The 20,259-nt window shown below is 41.5% G+C and overlaps 1 protein-coding gene and 2 pseudogenes across 1 annotated transcript; 1 reads left to right on the top strand and 2 right to left on the bottom strand.

Annotated features, from left to right (window-relative positions):
* Positions 1-832: 832 nt before the first annotated feature.
* On the top strand, positions 833-3,342 carry LOC133906015 (uncharacterized; annotated as a pseudogene).
* Positions 3,343-3,933: 591 nt separating this feature from the next.
* Positions 3,934-6,434, bottom strand: LOC133905762 (myosin-binding protein 7-like). Its single transcript, XM_062347524.1, has 3 exons — positions 5,154-6,434; positions 4,229-4,275; positions 3,934-4,147 (listed from the first exon to the last, which is right to left on the bottom strand). The coding sequence occupies exons 1-3, from the start codon at positions 6,432-6,434 to the stop codon at positions 4,045-4,047; spliced, it is 1,431 nt and encodes a 476-aa protein (XP_062203508.1). The 3' UTR covers positions 3,934-4,044.
* Positions 6,435-7,098: 664 nt separating this feature from the next.
* LOC133906636 (uncharacterized) lies at positions 7,099-13,737 on the bottom strand (annotated as a pseudogene).
* Positions 13,738-20,259: the final 6,522 nt, after the last annotated feature.

Genomic DNA, 20,259 nt, shown 5'->3' with positions numbered 1-20,259 from the left:
ACCTATACCAAGTCATAAGTGACAGGTCGTAACATGATACATTACTTATGATTGGTGCAATGAGACCCATCACTTATGACCAGATTATAAGTGATGGGTTTAATCGTTACCCGTTACTTATGTCATAGGTGACGGGTAATACTATGATCTATCACCTATTACCTGTTATCTGTAATGAGTTTATAACCGGTCTCGATCCGAGACCACATAAGTGATGAATCGTATAATAACTCATCACTAAATTTGTCTCTTTTGTCCGTTTTTCACGTAATGTCCCCAGCGCGCAAGCTCAATCCAGACAAGGTGCGGGTGCTGATTATTTTCCCCAAAAGTTTGGAGGTTGAACTGAAGTCCACCCCTGGCCTGCTGCAGCAATGAAGATGTTAGTACCCATCCCTCACCGACCTGTGACATTCTGTTTGTTCGTTGTTAGTTGTTACTCGTATGCTATGCTAAGCTGCCAATCTTGGACCTGGACTTTTGGTCTATGAGGTTTCCTGAAAAAGGGATCCAGGATACGCCTCACATGTGCGCTATCGATATCCATGTTCAGCTAGGTTTAACAAGAATTTCCTTGAGTGATGATCTTCCGAGAATTTACTGTCTAAGCTGTTAGGAATTTTAATGGTAAATGGGTGATAAAGTGTTGTGATAATCATTCTGTTAGATTGTTCAGTATTCAACCTCAAAATCTCCTATCGGGCTTCCTGTTGTGAGTTGCTCCAAATGTGTTCCTCAATGGTGTGAATGACCCCGAGTGCATAGGACTGCACCGTGGATTTTCTATTTCTTGTGGTGCGGTGCTTATCAGCCATTTTAATGCTTGGAATAACCGGTGTTCACTGTTGTGCTGCAGAGAGAGAGCAAATGCGGGGTCCTTACAAACTTTGAAGTTCATGATTTTTTGCGATCAAGAGGTGCCAAACCAACCCCATGGGATGTTTGGGGGCTGTTGCTGCATCAGAGTGTAAGGTGATTACTTACACTTTTCCTGCTCTTTTACCAAATGTTTTATCCTCTCTACTTGTTTTTTGTATGCTCGTTTTTATGACTAAACTGGTCTCATAGTCATCGTCGTCTCAATTAATGTATGAGTACGTCTTAAAAACTCCTGCCTGCAATCAGACAAGGGAATCAATTTACGAGTTTGTGAAGAGAAGCGAGAGTTTCAAGCTTGCAGAGGCTAACAGGCTAAATGTGATCAACTGGAGACCATCCTCAGCTGCAGTTGCTTATGCGGTACTATCATGTTCATCTTGCCAATGATGAGCATGATTTTTTCAGTTTTGCTATTTCACTTATATAATGGAAACTAAGATATATATTTAGTTAGAAACTTTGGTTCACCATGAAAGTGACTTTCTGTGCTGCCTGCTGTGGTGTTTGAAGTTCAGCATGCTGTGAGGATAACTGGGTATAGTCCAATTCAGAAGCCAAGGCATATTTGAAAATATAGTAGCAAATGACCTGATTTGCTTGTAATAGTGCATGTTTTAAGAAATTGTGTTTTTCTGAATTCACATGGCATGAGTTTGAAAGAGGTTCAAATTCGCTTTTTTTATAAGGGCTAAAAAAGAAGCACTAACCTTTTCTTTTTGATCTCATACTGTAAGAATATACTGTATGGTAATTATACTTGTTTCATATCCTGAAGAACCTTAACTTATGCATAAATTGGATTTCTATGAATGTATTACAAAGATATATTGAATTTTCCTTGCAATAATAGGCAGATAAAAGTAGTGTAGATTAGCTGTGCACTTATGCATATGCAAAATGTGCATGTAGAATCCTTTGTACTGTTAGATATTAGGTAACGGTCCATTCCAAGAACTATTCATTGATAACTTACATTGATTACACTTGTATCATCAGTGATCTAACTGATTCGGCTATCAAGAGAATTTGACTACTATTGTTCTCTGTTAGAACAACCCATTTGCAAATAAGTGCAGAAATTTGCTCAATTGTTTTGTCTTTATGTTAATGTTTTCTTATTAATCCTTCTGATTTCATTTCCATCTGCAGATAAGAGAAGAATGCGGGAGACGATTTTCCAGGGATGAGCGAGGAGAAGCACACAACGAAGACGAACGGGTCCAGGAATTTTTGGAGATAGTAGGGGGTTTTCGCCACCACCCTCTCCAAAGGCAGATGCGATGCATGGGCAAGGTTTCAAAATTTGTCAAAAACCAGTCGAAATTCACGATATTCGACCAATTCGGTCTGCACCGCATTTTGAATTCGACCGATTTTCGAATTTGAATTTAAAAATTAAAAAAAACTCAAAAATTCTAAAAATATCAAATACAATTCTAAGACCTTCTGTGTATTATTTTTTTTAAAAATAATATCATTTGCATCATATTTCATGGAGAAGAAGTTTTAAAAAAAGAAAAATACTGAAATGGGCTGTATGAACAGTATGATTTGGCCCATCATATTAAGGAAAAGATTAACATACAAACACATTTTTTTTTTGTGTGTAGAGCATATCTCAAGAGGATCTTCAAAATTTATTTCACTTCATTTAGAGTTTTATTAATTGTTCCATGATTTTTACAAAGTTCACAAGCATAAAGTGAACATGCTAAGAAAAAACACTGTAACTAATGTTTTCATGTGTTACAGTATTTTTCCTACATAAATAATAGTATAAGTAAACTAATAAAAGTGGTTTCACTAATTTTGGAGGTGTGATGGGTGAGTTATGAATTAATCTAGTTGCAACACATTTACACAATCATGCATGTTACAATAACTATTTCATGAGTTCATGTATTTTTAAAAGACATAGGATCATGTAAGAAGACTAACAAAATTTGTTTCATGATTTTTGGATTAGCAAAGAATTAACTATGCATTTAACTAGGTTTAGCAAATACATTTTCTCAAAAAACAATATTCAACTTTTTATGAGTATAAATACTTTTATCATGTAGATCATTTTACAAGGAAACCAAAAAAAATTTGTTTCACTTAATTTGAAGCTCAGATGAATTAGTTATTGATTTTACAAGGTTGAGCCATTTTTAAGTTTTCTTGTTGAACTTCACTGCAATTCGGGAAATGTGCTTGGTAAATCGGGTTTGTTTGAAATGCATTTAATTGCGGAAAATTTGAAAAATGTGGTCAGTTTTCGGTGTAATTAGATCGGTTTTGGGTTGAATTCGAGCGGCTACCAAATGGTCGATTCGGTCGAATTCTCACCGAATTTTACAAATTTGACCCAGTGAATTTAGCCGAATTTTAAGCAGTTTTTCCGACATTCACGAATTTAGGAAATTCGGTGGGTCCCATTTTCAACTATGAAACAAATTTGTAAACCTTGCGCAGGAGTGAATGTGTAAATTAACATATTTGAGAGTCAGATCGTCAACAGCATGAATTACAAATGTTAATTTCTGCCTGTAGCTTATATATGTATGCACTCACTTGAGATTGGGTAGAAGAAAATCTTGTGTGAGAAATGATATATTTATGTTAGAAACCACAATTAATATATGAGCCACAGTATGAGTTCAAATTCATATGATCGTACGTCCCTTATCCAGTTGCCCTCTTGTAGAAATTTGCTATTCAAAATTCAACATATTTGTCACGATGTGTTGCTGTATACCTGATTTTTAGCTTTCAGATATATCATATATCATCCTGTATCTGCTAAAACAGTTTGAATAAGCTGTTAAAATCGCAAATATTACTGAAACCAGAAGCATTCTGCAGTGAATTTTTATGAACATTGATTCCATGAGAGATTCTGCACCGAGTTAACTTCTGGCCACAATGTAAAACGCTCCACTGGTATCCTACTCTGTACAAGTAATCCGTTCCATACCGATGGTGCAAAGAACATCAGAGCGAGCAAAACATGAAGAAAATGTTGACACAAAAAAGAAAAAGGGAAAATGGATTCCATTCGTAAAAGCTACATTATCGGACACGATCAATAGACGAACGCGAAAGCGGCAACAATGCGAAAGCCACCTGTGTGTTTCACAAACAAATGAGCCTTACGTATTGACTGGACGGCTCATTTGGAGGCTAGATTTTCTTGGGAGGTCTCTGATGCCCGTGCCCTGCCCTGGGAGCCTTGTCAAGCAGCAGGAGCAACCCCACGTTGTTACCGCTCTGGCCAATGGGGTACCTGCAAACCATCGGTGAAGAACAATGGTGAAAAGAAAGCTATGCGCAACAGAAGTAACAAAGATATTGCGGATTAACTCACTTGATACGGGATGATTTCCTTCGCCACCAAATGATCGATGTGACCCACTGAAGATAATTAAAAGCAAGCCAATTAGCTTCTATTTTCAGCCGCTATTTTTCTAAGGCAAACAACGGTGGAAGAGGTTCCCGCACGGTCTTGCTGCTACTTTTGCTTTTTTTTTTTTTGGGTGCTGGAGGCTTTTGGCAAAAAATTGGGCTTCAGATGTCATACTATGGCTAAAAGTTGATAGTATACATTCTTAAATAATGACATGGATGGAGAGTCACAATGAAAAAAGTTCTTCAGAAATAGCAACAACAACTGAGCTAAACTTGTTGAATTACAAAAAGGTTACTTTATGACACTCGCAGTCAATACTATCTAAAGATGAAAACAAAGAGAGAAATGCAATAGCGCTCCACAAGTTCAGTAATATAAGCCAAAAAAAACATAAGAAATCCTGAGTAGTAAGTTACCAGTGAATAATAAGCATATAAACTACATCCCATGCTCATCATCATCAAATGGCAGAGGATTGGAGTATATTAACAGGATCAATTACAAGCACCTGTCCCAAATCTGAGCAACATTGTGTAGGTACAATGAAAGTATCATGTGTTCACAATCAGCATTCACCAAACCTATCATCCTTCTCAGAAATAGATGTGTGAGCAGGATTTCACCATCAGCATACTCAGAAGAACTTAATATAAACAAGTTCCATACTAACCGGAAGCATATATAACTAATAATTACAATTCAAATTCTAAGGAATTATGCTGATTCAGAAACTGTTCCTGTTGATGCACATTTGCAGCATATATATGCGGAAAGTATAATGGTTAATGCCACACTGCAACAGCTTTCCGTAATCGAAAGACAATTAGGACACCAAGCAAGCTAGATAGAAATCTTGGGCATTGGTAGGATCACAAGAGATTACCTTGACCACTACAGCAAAGAATGACGTCCTCTTCACCACCCTCCTCTGCATGAGCACCGGCGGGTGTCGTGGCGGCCGCACAGTGACGGTCATGGCCGGCGCCGCGTTTCCCCCTTTGTAGAAGTGTTGCTGCGCCATGGGCACAGCCGGAAGTGGTGGCGCGGCGGCCTCCCTGCAGAGCTTCTGCGCGATCTCCTTGAGCAGCACGACCTGCGCCTTCTCAGCGCTCATGGAGATGATGGCCTGGCGCATGGACTCCCGGTCCGCCTCCAGCGCCTGCATCCGCGCGCTGAGCCGGCGCACCTCCTCGTCCTCCGCCCACGGCGAGCCGCCGCAGCAGTCGCTCCCCATCGGCGTGCCGCCGCAGCAAGAGCCTTCGGGCATCGCCAGGGGCGCGCTGCCACCGCCGTGGATGGCGTCGACAGTATACACCCGGTCGCTGGCGCCGCAGTCGTCGTCCGGGAAGTACTCGCCGTCGCAGAAGTCGAGGCTGTCGTCGGAGTAGGCGCGCGCGTGGAGAGGGAAGGCGGAGCCCGGCGCGACGCGGATGATGGGCGTGGTGGTGGTGGCCGTCAGGGGCGCGCCGGCGCCGCGCTCGAGCAAGTGGACGCGGTGGGCGAGCCGGGTGAGCTGATCGCGCGGGGTCTGCGCGTCGAGCGCGTCGGCCTCGGACGCGGTGCGCGGGTGGTCGATGCAGCACCGCAGCGCTGGGTAGTAGCCGCCGGACGCCGACGCAGAGGGCGAGGGCGAGGCGGGCGGGCGCGGCGTGACGCAGGTGGGCCGCGGGGTGGACGCCCCCGACGCGGCGGCGGCGCTGGGATGGCGGGGCGTCTGCTGGAGCGCGCGCAGCGCGGCCTCGCGCTTGGCGAGCGCTTCCTCTAGCGCGGACAGCTCAGCGGCGTCGTGGGACATCTTCTCCTCGGCGTAGCGGCGGAACTGGCGCGCCTCCATCATTGCCTCGGCCTTCTCCCGCTGCAGGCGCAGGATCATGGTCATGGCCTCGCTGGCGGCGCCCGCGGCGGCCCCGCGCTCCGCGTCGAGCTCGGCCTGCAGGTCCCCAAGCGCGGCCTGCTGCCGCGCCAGCGCGTCGCGCAGCGCCACCGCCTCATCGCCGATCTCCACTCGCACCACCGCGGGGGGCGCCTCGGGCGGGGGCCTCCTCTTCAGCGGCGGCCTTGCCGGGGACGCATTGGCCGCCGCCGACTGCTGCGGCGAGGCGGAAGCGGTGGGTTGGCCGCAGAGGGGGCAGAGCGGGGGAGGGGGGTCGTCGGCGTCGGCCATGGCGGGGGACGGCACGTGCGCATCCGCGGCGCGGGGAGGAGACGCACGTGCGCGCGGGGTGGGGGAGGTATAGAAATGGGGTGGTGGGCCCGGGGGAGGAGGACGCGCGGTAGGAGTTCATTTTTGGGTTTCGCCTTCCTTCCGGTTTTGGACGGTTGGCTGCCGTTTTTAGGAGGCCAGGGTTTTTTCCGTCTTCTTTCTTTGGCGATAGAGAAAAAAGACAGATAAGGGCATCAGGAAAGTCAGGGTGAAAAATAATTTTCATGCATTTCATGGGCATGGTTCTAATTCTTCTAAATCAATCCACAAGTTAGAATTTTGATGATGCTAGTAGATCAAAGATCAAAATCTAGGCTAAAATTACATTATACGGAGCCAAAAATACGCAAGAGATAGGTTTAATATCTGTTTTAGACGAAGGGATTTGGCAAAACATGAGTGCGCAACTATAACTGCCCGCATAGACTTCAAAAGAAACATAAACAACAGCCTAACATATTCAAAACCGATTTTTTTCAGCTCCAAAAGTCATGCAACATGGCAACAGAAGTCCATCGCCATCACATTTTGATGGCATCCATTCAAATGTTGCAGTTATTTCATACTGATACAAAGTTAGTGGAATTGACCCAAATGGCATGAATTGAGTCCTCCATAACCACGACTAGCGGTTGACGGGGGTATGCATCCGCTCAATGATCCTAATAACAACATCTCGAGTCATCACAAAGGTGTCATGCTGTAGGATGTTGTAAACGTTAAGGTACTGCATATAAAAAAACATTGCTAAGTATTAGGTTATTGCTCTAGGGACTTTTTTTTCCAGACCAGAGCCCTCCTTTACCTGGCATTCGTTGGATGCCTCAACGGGGGTGTGCAGGATGGGGGCTTGAACCCCTATCGGCTCACTCCCACCTTGGAGGTTTTGTCATCAGGCTACCTGCTCGTCCACTTGCTCTAGGGACTCAGGAGAGAAAAACTTGTAATGTGAAGCATAGATGTTGTTCAAGATTTAGAAAGCAAGCAATAGTGAGCCACTTACGATTGAAGGAAGCACATTCACATAATGAAGATTTTGAGTAGCCAGCTTTAACTTTGTATCAATATCACCTCCATCAACCAACAAAACCTTCTTTGTGTCATCCATATGGCTTATATAGTTCACAATGTTCTTTGTCTTGTGGCTGGGAATTTTCAAGTCCTCAAAGACAAGTAGCTATCAAAGAAACCGTACAACTTTAATAACCAAATCAGAAAACTCAATGATGTAAACTTTCCCCATCAGATCAAAACAGTCACAAATAAACTCTAATGTGCAAATATTAGACTCATATACATTTAAACATTATACTCATATACAAGAAATGCTTGCGCATCACCCAACATAAAATATTGCAAAGGAAGAAATGCAGTAAGTTCAAAGTTAAAAACCAGACACATTTAGAATCAAAAACATGATCTTGAGCACAAAATTTGGTTTGCAAACTATATAGAGAAAAATATCATCCATTATGTTTGTAAAAAATGCAGGATTAGTATTGTTTTTTTGGATGATGTTGCACAATAACATATGCGCTACCATATATTTGTATTTGCAAATGGATTTCATTTGCCAAATTAATTGGGAAGCCTGGCAACCAACTGCTGCATGATGGTTAATATATCCCATCATGTAACCTTTGTATCATGTTCAATGTCAGTATGGCACCCAGAAAACTGCCAACATCTAACAGGCTCTTGCCACTAATATCCAGTGATGTAACATTACACTTCTTGGTTTTAGCAATAGGTAAAGGAGGAGATGGCAAAACACCTTTCAAATTGATATACAACATAATTATCTTCACTAAACCATTATTGTCATATAATAAAATGAAATGGAGAACCAACTATGACAAAGTGAAATGCAGATGAAAAAGTATTAGCACTAGGTAAGGTAGCATGTACCTTCCCTTTAGTAGTCCGAGCAGATAAGGCTATCTTCAGCCCCAGATGCTGAACCTTCTTTTGCAACTTGATTGGATAGCTTTGTGGTTTAGGCCCATGCATGGTCGCACCACCACAAAATTGTTTTAGTTTTGTTTACTTTAGTTCATAAAATCCAACAAGATCATAATAAAAGCTTGCAAAACTTTCAAGTCTGCACATATCTGGATGTACTATTTGGACATAATAAGTAGTAGAAATATTAACCTGAGGGCCATGCAATGTTCCATGCCGTGTTCTCCCGGTTCCTTTTTTACTTGTAAGGCTTTCTTCCTGTGCCACTTACTTCACTGATAGTTTTTGTTGAATGTGTTCCCTGCTCAGGACACCAAAAACAATATATCAAAACAGAGATTTGAGACACTAGCACACATAGAATATAAAATCTAGATCTATTTTTTTTATGACTGAAGCTTCAACAAGAAACACTACAGCAGAACACGACATCAGTGGCGGTTCAAAATCACCATCAGTGACGGGTTTTGAACCGTCACTGAAGCAGACAGTGAGAAAATAATGCTCAGGTAAGTCAGGAGATTCCAAGCTAAGGCCCTTGATTTGACCCTTTTGTGTGGAATATTGACCATTATGGACTTGGTACAATCTTTTCCATTCCTCAGCAACAGTGAGGTGAGGCTGCTAGCGTCTGGGAATACTCTCTGAACCAGTTCAATTAGATCAGGGGTGATCATGGGTCAGATTCTAGCCTCTATACCATGAACTGGCTTTCCCACTAAACTGCAACACTACCATATGAGTCTTGTTTGTATTAGGAACTGGGCAGAGAGAAAAGTAATGGTTACATTGAATCACCCACTCATCAGGATCTGTCCCCTCTTTCTTTGGAAAATCTAGTTTTGGTAAGGTTGATCTTGTTACTTGGTCTGGTACTGTGTGTCCTTTTTATTTCTCAACCTCCACGCTTCGCGCCTCTACTAAAGCCCTATTATTGGATTCACGAGACTTACGAGCATCTTCAATGAACTGACTTACCACAAACGGTGTATCTAGTATTTTCTTGTCAGATTTATTACCAATACTAGAGCTGCTAGCCTTATCTGATCCCGTATGTGTTCTCAGCACCTTCTCATACTTAGTATCAAATCGAGTTATCCTTGAATCTATTTGGCGAGAAACCAACTCAAACTACCCCATTCGTGCCTACTGTGAATGTCTATACTTAGAAGCTATCCCGCGAAAAGCACAAGCTATTCCTCTTCTACTACCAAGTAGCTCTAGCTAGCATATCTCGTCATGCATAAACCTTACCTGCTTCTAAAACTTCTACTTACATCTGTGACTGCCTATTCCAGTCTTTCTCTAAAATAGCTATCTTTGAATTCCTACTTGTAAATAAACTAAACTAATAAATATGCCTAGCGAGCATCCGCCAATGCTTATTACTATCTTGCGGCAACAAAAACTTAGTCCCTTGCCACGCTCGCTTAAATGTGTCTTTGTTTGATAAATAAATACCAAAAGCAGAGCCTTTCTTCCCTTCCTCGACACAGTGGATTGCTTTTTGCCAGGAAATGAGATGATTTTCCTATACTTTGGGCTTGCATCCTTTTCTCTACTTCCTATATTGAAAGAGTGGACTATAGAGGCTGAACGATCAATCAAATAGGACCCTAGCTGTCAATTTCCTTGAGTAGAAAGGAAAAGAATTCACCTAAAATGCTTGTTCGGGTAGGTCAAAGAGTATAGGTTTTACCCAGCAGACTGTAAGACAGAAATCCTAGTCTCGATAAAGTGTGTACCAAAGAGTTTAAAGGGAAAGAAGCAAGGGTAAGGGGCTTTGATGAAATAGGTGGCTAAAGACTTCCGTGATCCTTCACTTCCTTAGGAAACAGACTTTCATTAATAAAGAAAATAGGGAGAAGAGAGAAAACTAGCCTAGATAAGAAAAATCAAAGAGTATGGTCTACTTGCTTTTTTTTTTCACAATACTTGTAAATGAAAGAAAACGTACTGAATAGGCCTACAGGCGCACTTCCCCATTCAGTGATATTGAATATTACAAATGAAGGTAAGCTTGAAAGACAAGAGAGGGCTATTGGTCAAGACAAGCTTCTTCTTCTCCACAAAGAAAACGTCTTGCTTGGCGATATCCCTTTGCTTGAAAGCCGAAAGGAGCTCACAAGACAGAAAGCAAAGTTCCGCTCAGGTTCTGGAACCGAAAGTCGGTGCTCAGGCAAGGGATTTCCCTTTCTTTTTCAATTATCAATTTGAATAGGAAAGGGCGCAGCATCTGCATTGATCACCCCATCAAAGTACCAACCTATCTATATATAGATCTATTCTCCGAGAAAGGACACCTTTTCCTTTGAAAGCAAGGTGTGTGAACCCTCCGTCTGCTTCCTTTTCTTTAAATGAAATCTTTCCAGCCGTCTCTTCCTCTCAAATAGAGACATCGCTTGCCCGCTTTGAAACCTTGGCAAGCAACTCTTCGTGCTCGCAAGCTTACGGCATACTTCACTGAAAAACACAATCCTATCCTTCCAGGGCTCGATCGAAGTCACAACATAGGCACCTATTGAACTCTTCATCTACGACTTAGACTCAACTCTTTGTCAGGCATGCACGAGTGGTAAGTGAAAGGAATGGCTTGGATGGATTCGAAAAGAAGTAGGGATCACCGGGTTTAGAAGGAAAGATCGCGCCTTGCTCCGATTTTATTCTTCATCTCTTTACCTCTAGCTACCTTACCCAATTTAAGAACTGCTTAGTGGCGAAGGAATTACATATTACATGTCCGATTACTGCCTTCTGCGTGCTTTTCATACCCACCTACTGGCAGCCTGGTGAACCAGACTACTAGATCTCTGCTGCCCTCTCTTAGAACTTTTATATTGGAAAAGAGAGGGCCTATTCAAAAAAGAAGTTTTCCTATAGCTAAAAAAGAGTACCAGCTATGAAGCCCCTGTTTCTGTGGAACCGGCACTAAAAACTATATCAGTGCCGGTTGGTGGTTCCAACCGGCACTGATACTCCAACTATCAATGCCGATTGGAGCCACCAACCTGCACTGATATGGTTTTACTCGATTCAAACATTTTGGGGCCGAAAAAAGCAAAAACATTTTTGCAACCAGAGGCACCCAACTAGCCACGCTGCTCTCCCGACCGCACAAGTCACGTGATTTTTGCTCGCATGCGGCAACCAGGACTCAAACTCACCACCTCACAGTAGGCCCTCGCGCGTGACCGCTCTAACCATCTTAGCTATCATTTGTCTTCGATTATAATAGCAAAATCAATCCTTTTGACATCTTCTAATCGAATGTTTGAATGGCTTCCTTTTGACATCTTCTAATCGAATGTTTGAATGGCTATATGGACATCTAAATAACCTCAAATAAAAATCTGATCAACTACAAAGTTGTAGATCTCGTTGAGAGCTATAATTTTCTCATAAAGTTTGTCTCCATCCGACTTCATATGAAAAATTATGAATTTTTTAAGATAAGTTGTCATCGAACACAACTGAAACTTTGTTAAGATTATTTGGATATTTAAATGACCTCAAATTTAAAAGTTATCAACTACAAAGTTGTAGATCTCATCGAGATCTATAATTTTCATATAAAGTTTTCTCCATCCAACTTCGTGTGAAAAAGTTATGATTTTCTAAAGATAAGTTGTGATAATAGCAATCATTAGTGCCGATTCGTGGCTAGAACCGACACTGATACTGATATATCAGTGCCAGTTCATGGCTGGAACCAGCACTGATGTATCAGTGCCGGTTCTTAGCGGCTCACTCATTGTTCACACGTGGAAGCTTAAGAACTGGTACTGATACATATTCAGTTCCGGTTCCAGTACAACTGGCATTGATGTGCCGCTACTTTTGACTCATTTTATAGTAGTGAATACTATATATCGCTTTGAGTCATGCTCCAAGATCTATTTTTTTATGATGCAGATATTTGCATGACATTAAGCAAGCAACATTTGCATGTGCTGAACTAGTAGCTCGGCATCAGTAGCCACAATTCTTAGTTATGAACTTTAAATAAAGAACAAATTAAAGTGTTAATGCTTTAGCTGTTGCCTTTGTATCCAATCATGTTTCCACTTGCCCACTTGAGTCATAAATAGTTGCAAGAACACTAGAGATGGGAATGAAGGCGTCACTTAGGTGTCGCCTAAGCGGTAAGGCGTGTCCGGGGGCACAAGGCATCACCCTGCCTTACCGCCGGTGCCTAAGGCATCTGCCTTAGAGGTAAGGAGTCGGTAAGGTGGCAAGGTGGCAAGTCGGGGCCAAGGCGACACCATAGAGGCAAGCGGCGGCCGGGCCCCTTGATTAGTTTAGTAAATAGAGAGAGAAAATATATCGAGAGGCATACTAAGCCGAGAGCGGAAGGGGCGGTACGGCGGAAGGCAGAAGGGGCGGCATGGTGGAAGGCGGAGAGTGGTTGCCAAGGACAACGGATAGCGAGGGGGCTTTAGTGGCGCGACCAGTGGGGTAAAACATTTCTCTCCCTCCCCTCATTCCTCTGTTTCGAGGCCATTGGGGTATCACACTCGCTTCGAGGCCACAATCTTCCAAGGCAAGCTAATAGGTCTAGGACTATGACCTACCAAAGGCGTGGAAAAATGGTGGTTCAAGAAGATGAGGAAGAAGATCCACATGATAATTCGGGCAATGAACAAGATGAGAAAGAAGATCCATATGACAACATGGATGTGAGTGATTGTGATGAAGCTTCCAATGCTATCGAAGATGGTGGAGAAAACAATGATTCTACTAGCATTCCCAATGAGTTCGATGATGGATATTGAGAGATGAGAGAGTTGAACTACTATTATGTCTTTTGTGCTGTGGACTACTTCTATGCTATTTGCTACTTATGTTATTTGCTATAAAACTTATGTTGAATTGTTGATTGCTCACATATGTTAGCATGTTGCATATTATAATCCTATATGTGAGTGTGTGAGTCAGGAGTAAGGCATCGTCTCGCCTTACGCCTTACCGCTTAAAAGTTAATAGGGGTCATACGCTTTATCTCGCCTTACCGCCTTAATAACTATGAGTAGAACTATCAATAAGCCTATATAAGTGATAGATACATATTATTCGACATACTTGGACGCACCATGCATTTAGTTATATATAATAAATTTTAATAAAAATATATATAACTGTGAAAAGTATATCAAGTAAACACGTCATAGAACATTTCTAGAGAGATTTTATGGGTATACCTATTGTCGTTTAGCAAGTTGCCACTGTACAACTCTATGAACAATATCCTTCCTAATTGGAACATCGAAACATCACCATCCAAGACCATATAGCCCTTATCCTCATTGTGGAAGTTTGTTACTCTAGCTACTAGATCTTCATTTGGACCAAAACATAAATAAATAAACAAATTAAAACTCACATCACTTGAGAAGCAAAGACAAAAGGGAAAACACATCCAAGCATCTAGTCAGTTGGTTGGCAAATGGAATGCAGTATGATGCAGATATTGAGGGTTGAATGTACGAGAAAGAAGGTTTCACAAATTTTGGAACATCCACAGATACCATATCAAAATAGGGAAGGTAACTACATATACAAGTTCTCAGAAGATGGGACAAAGGTCACAAAGCACTATTGATCATTGTGAAAGCCAAAGGTCACAAAGCACTGTTAATCATTGTGAAAGCCAAAGGTCACAAAGCACTGTTGATAATTGTGAAAGCCAAATATTAGAAATATTCGAAAGAGCCCAGTGCACAATTGAATTACCTGATTTTCTGGTCAACTGCACATTACTATATCAATTCAAAAGTGACATCGGCACTAAAAGTTTTTTAAATTAATGTCAAATTTTACAATGTTTATTGTTTAAGAACTCAAATAAAATGAAAGGATAGCTGAACCAGCATACTTTATTTTGTTCATAAATAAACGATCAGCAAGTTGTACACCTAAAGGGAACGGTGACGTCCTAAGAGGAGGTTGAATTAGGACACTTAGAACTATTTCAGCTCCAAAAACAACACAAGATAATTCTATATCAAATTCTATCTTGATATGCTCTAGGTTTATCTGGTGTGTCTACTCTACCAATCAAAGCACTTGCAACCTATCTAAAAAGGTAAATTGCAAGAATATAAATACAAAAATGTAAATAAGGTAGAGAGAGTAAACTCGGCATAAGAATTTTTTTTCCCGTAGTATCGATAGCATGAATGCCGCCCCTAGTCCATATTGAAGCTCCACAAAGGATATATTCCCGGTCGGCACCCGAACACGACTCTTGAGCCACCAAGTTACAAAGACAAGACCTCCACATAGATGAGCCACCAAGCCATCAAGACAATGTCTCACTACTTGCCTCTCTTCCAGTTCCTTACCGCCACGATCACTTCGGAGCTTGAGCCAATAAGGCAAAGGTCTCCGTGTCCCCGTACACATTTCTCGTCGCAGCTCCACACCAAGTTGGAGGGTCAACAAGCTTGCCGGCGAGTCACCAAGATTGCAAGGTGCCGACGTACCACTTGATACAAGGTTGGATCACCCCTTGATCCATTCTCTAGGCAGAAATCACCTAGCAACACTCTCTCTAGACCTATAAGCACTAATCACTCACTAATCTTATACTTAATCACCTTGGATAATCATATTAAGCACTTTGGTGGTTTAGATATCTTCTCAAGTGTGTATGAGCTTCCTCTAGACTCCAGCATCATGCCACTCTTTCAAATGACTGAGTGGAGGGGTATTTATAGCCTTAAACCCGCGCACTAGCCGCTAACCCAACGACTCAGAAAAGTTGTTAACATCGGATGATCCGGTAAGAACATTAGTACTAACACCAGATCATCCGGCGAGTACACTCTCACAAACTAGCCGTTGAAATCCCACTCAAGCCTCTGTGAACACCAGACATTTCAGTGTATATTTCATTTCCATCACGGGACTATCCGGTGAGTTATCCTAAGCCATCCGAGCCAATCGCATCCACTATGTGCAAATTGCTCCGGTAAAAGCATCCGGTGCACATCACTTCATCACCGGACTATCTAGTGAGTTGACTTCAGCCAACCGAGCCAATGCAACCCTCTCTGAAAATAATACTCCGGTGTACATAGCATCCATCACCGGACCATTCGGTACCTTGAACTTCGTTCTTCAACACTTGGCACCCTGTGTAAATTAGTCCGGTGTTAAGCCTCCTAATGATACAACACATACACCGGACCTTCCTGTGTGTTGAACTTTTTATGTCCATTTGCACTGTTCATTATCCAGTGTGTGCAACACATTGATCACCGGACCATCTGATGCTTTGATCTTCAACTTCAATGGCTGTAACCTTCTCTGGACAAAATGCTCCGGTATGTATTTTCTCTGAACTCCGGACCTTTCGGTGAGGTCTTCAGACATCTCTCCCCATTTTCAAATATGCTCCGGTGAATTCAACACTCAGAGCACTGGACCATCCGGTGAGGCAAATCTTTCTGTGATTTCTCCAATTCAATCTAACTTTGTCCCAGCTGCGGTGATTTTTTCATGTATTGAATCGATAAGATCTACTAACATATATTCTTGACAAATATGTTAGTCTCATTAACTATGTTATCATTAATTAACAAAATTACAATTATAATCTAATAGGATCATTTTCGCTACAACACCTGTATCTGAAGTAATAGTGTAAATCACCCTCCATGTAGCCCTTTTTTTTTTTGAGATGTCTACATGGCTAATGTTAACACAAGAAGAAACAAGATGGTACCGATCTTTCTCTCAGGTGTCCAAACAATTTGGCTAGATTGCAGTTCTGGTGGAATAAGAACTTCATTCGATGGAGCTACAAGAGTAAAATATCCGCCGGAACAGAAAATTGGAATATTCTGCAAACAAATAAATCAGCTATATATTAGAAAAGTGGGTCAAAGATCACTCGCTGTGATTCAAGTAGTAAGTTCTTGAAGTCGCATCAGAGAAGATCAGTAGAATTTCATGTAAGAGGCCTCCAAGTTCCACTAAATCACTAATATAATTTGGCGCGGTTAATATCCTCTTGACTTGTGCAACACGATTAAATTATATCACCATATACAGGTTCCACAGCATATATATATATATATATATATATATATATATATATATATATATATATATATATATATATATATTTGCCTCTCAATTTTGAAAAAGAAACTGACAAACATTTTGATCTACTAAGAAAAAAATAAATCATCATCAACAACAAAAATAGGATCTGTAAGATTAACCCAAAAAAGGGAGAACAATGGCACACAGCCGGATCCTAGTTTGACAAATCACTGAATCAGAAAAGCAAACTGAACAGGTCTGAAGCAATCGGTATCCGATCCAGACTACCAACAAAACATCATCAAAGCTAGAGTTCACATATCTCATGTAGATTAAGATGCAAATGTAACGTCTGAAAATTGGTATCTGTTAAGCAATACACGATTTTCAATTCACGGTATCCACTTTATAAATTTGCAACATGTAGTATTAGGCAATGTACACACATAAACAAAATTTCCTGAAGAGGAGCTTCTTTGAAGATTAAAAAAAAACAGATTTGTGCTTTAGTTCAAGTTATGAGTCCAAGCTGGTAACTACCAAGATATACATTCTACCTTCTCAAAAATAAATCTAAAAAGGGAAAACTACATATCACCCTCTAAATTTTGGCCTGATCATCAAATTTTACCCTAAACTATAAAATCAGATATATTTCACTCTGAACTTTATAATACCATTTAAATTTCGCCCTAAACTATGAAACCAGATATATTTCATCTTAAACTTTACAATACCACTCAAATTTTACTATGAACTATGAAATCAGATATGTTTCATGCTAAACTTTATAATACCACTTAAATAACACCTAGCCAATTTTGGAGGGTGGTTTTGCGTATGTGATGGGTATGCATGAATGTTTTTGCCATAGCGGCATGTTGACATGGCTGATTTGGTCTAATTCACTGTCCACCTTATGGAGACATGGCAACACCGACTCTAGCGGCAGTTCATATTAGCTTAGCTAGACATCGAATAATGATGAAGCAATATGACCGAGTCAATACATGGTAAAACCACTTGAAAAAAAAGAAAAAGAAAAATAAGATTAAGTGACATGTAGCACAAACCATGGCGACAGCCCATCTTAGCTCAACTAGACGTCGAATGATGATGAAACAATATGACCAAGTCAATATATGGTAAAACCACTTAGTAAAAAGAAAAATAAAAACAAGATTAAATGATATGTCAGTCTGCATGGCTTAACCGTCGGTGCAGACTTGCCACATAGGCAAAACCACCCTACAAATACAGCTATGGTGCTATATATTTGAGTGGTATTATAAAGTTCAGAGTGAAATATATCTGATTTCATAGTTCAGAATGAAATTTGACTGGTATTATAAAGTTTAAGTGAAACATATGTAGTTTTATAGTTCTAGTGAAATTTAAAGATCAGATTAAATTTCAGGAGTGATCTATAGTTTTTCCATTAAAAAATATGCCCATAGATGATGAACTACAGCCCAAGTTTCTTTCACCCTGCGCCATCTCTGTTTTTAAGAGCTTGACTCGGTTAAAAAAACCGCAGCTTAACATCAGTCCCCAACAAAAACTACACTGCTGAAGAAAAGAGCCAAAATGAGTAAGTGACTAAACAATCATCCAAGATAGCCATAGAAAATGGCTTGGCATAGTAGGAACACCGTCTTAAACCACCAAAAAACCCTAGCAAATGGCAATCTGGAGGCTGCGCCAGACACTGCTAGGACGTGCCAGGCCAATTGAAACCAAAGAGGAAACGGAAATTCGAAGCGAGAGGGACACATAGAGGGCGTGAGAGGAGGCTAGGAACCAGACCTTGCCACGGCAGACGACGTCCGAGAGGCAGTGCTGAGCGGGGCAAGGAGGCCTCGATGCTTGCCCCGGTGTGGCGGCGACGCGAAGGGAGAGGCCACGCGGCGCAAGAGTGCACGCATGGTAGGTCACGGCGGCGACAACCAGAGAGATCGGAATGGGTTGAGCTCGGTCCGAGACGAAGCGCAACGGCGGCGGCGGCATGTGTGATGCGTGTGGGGTCACTTCCCACCCATCCGATGACTATCGGATGGCCCGCATTGGGTGGAGCGAGAGGGACGCTGGAAGTGAGGTCACGAGTGAGCTAGGCCCACTCGCCACGTCGGCAGATGGGATTGACTTCACGAGAAATGCTACACGTCCCCGGTATCATCACCACCTCCATACATGCTGATCAAATGTGCAGTGCAGGTCGCCTCTTGTGTCCAAATGCTTTCCCTAGCGGCGTCTAATTATGCTGTGAAATCTAATTATTTAAGGAAGCATACACCAGGCTCTGTAAAAAATTATGATTATAGCTTGAGAAAAGGTAATTTACCTACCTTCAAGAGCGGATCTATAGTGTTAGCACCGGGTCACGCGACGCCGGTGACTTCTTGCAAGTTCTTAAGAAATGCTACACATAAACCCTGAGTCTCATCACAGCTAGTTTGTAGGTGCTGATATGTTGTCCATATGTTGTCTGCGCACTGCGGTGAAATCTAGTTAGCTAAGGAAATATATACCAGCTGGTACATTAAAATATTGTGATCATAGCTTGAGAAGGTTATACCTAACTTTTGTATCTGAAAGCTAGCTACTGGGTAAACTATTGGTTTATATCGGGTGCATGATTACAATAAATATGGTTAGCATAGTGCACTTAGTTAATAGCGATCTTTCGTCCCTATATTTTCATGATATGTTATAGATTCAATCACTAACATTTCAGTTATTATTTCACATTCCGCTAATGTGCATCTGAAAAACACGCAATTTTCACTCAAGATAGCAGTGGGTTTAGCTAATCTTCTAAAGCTTGAGAATCAGGACTGGCATCAAGCAGGATCACAGAACAAAGGCATATACCTCACCATTACACGAGTTTAGTCTCGAGTAAAAGGCTAAATTTGAACCAGGTGCTCAACATTTGATCGAAACAAAAGATTTGCATTTATTTTGGCATTTGTCGCTTACTCGTACAGTTCTCCTGCCTAGTTTGTGTAAAAAGTAATAGAAACTAAATACGCTATAGTAGGAAATTTTATGTGAGAATGCAAATGGCTAAGTTTGACGGTCACAAATCGGTCTGTGCTCGAAGGTGTGTTTCCGTTGTATATCTGGAGTGCAGACTAAATTCGCTGCAGCGTTGCCCTCATCATCAGCACCCAGAAAAGCCCATGAAGATCATCTGTCATAATTCATAAGGTGGCATTTGTCAAAATTAGGAAATGTGGATGGGAATGACCGGAACAGTGATTACATGCTGCTCTTGCATCAGATTTTTAAGATCTAATTCCTCAAGCTTCTGTCAATCTGATGGATCATCGGACAATTGATTATCAAAATTAGTTTGTCAGACATTCAACTACAGATATTTTTAAGAACCATATTCTGGAGATATACAATATTAATTTTGCTAGGTTTGTTTCATTCGGATCATAAGCAGGGATTTAGGAGACTTACCGGGACAACTTTGCACATCAGATAGTTTTTCCACTGTTGAGGAACTGTTGCTACAGAGCGTATTTCAACGGTTCTCCGAGACCGATTGCAAAAGAAGATACAAGCGTAGGGAAAAAGCTGTCTATTATTTATTCATCTGTTTTCTGTATGTTACAATGAGGGGTCTCCCTCATATATAAAGAATCAAAAACTCCTAAGAGTTGGATTCTAATCCTACTAGGATTCGAGACGGGTCCACTTCAATACGTAACCTGTTAGATTTTCTAACACTCTCTCTTGGGCACTTCTCGCGGAATACACATGTCTC

This window comes from Phragmites australis, chromosome 23 (genome assembly GCF_958298935.1).
Source record: "Phragmites australis chromosome 23, lpPhrAust1.1, whole genome shotgun sequence".
Lineage (NCBI taxonomy): Eukaryota > Viridiplantae > Streptophyta > Magnoliopsida > Poales > Poaceae > Phragmites > Phragmites australis.
This window is presented reverse-complemented; position numbering and strand designations above follow the sequence as displayed.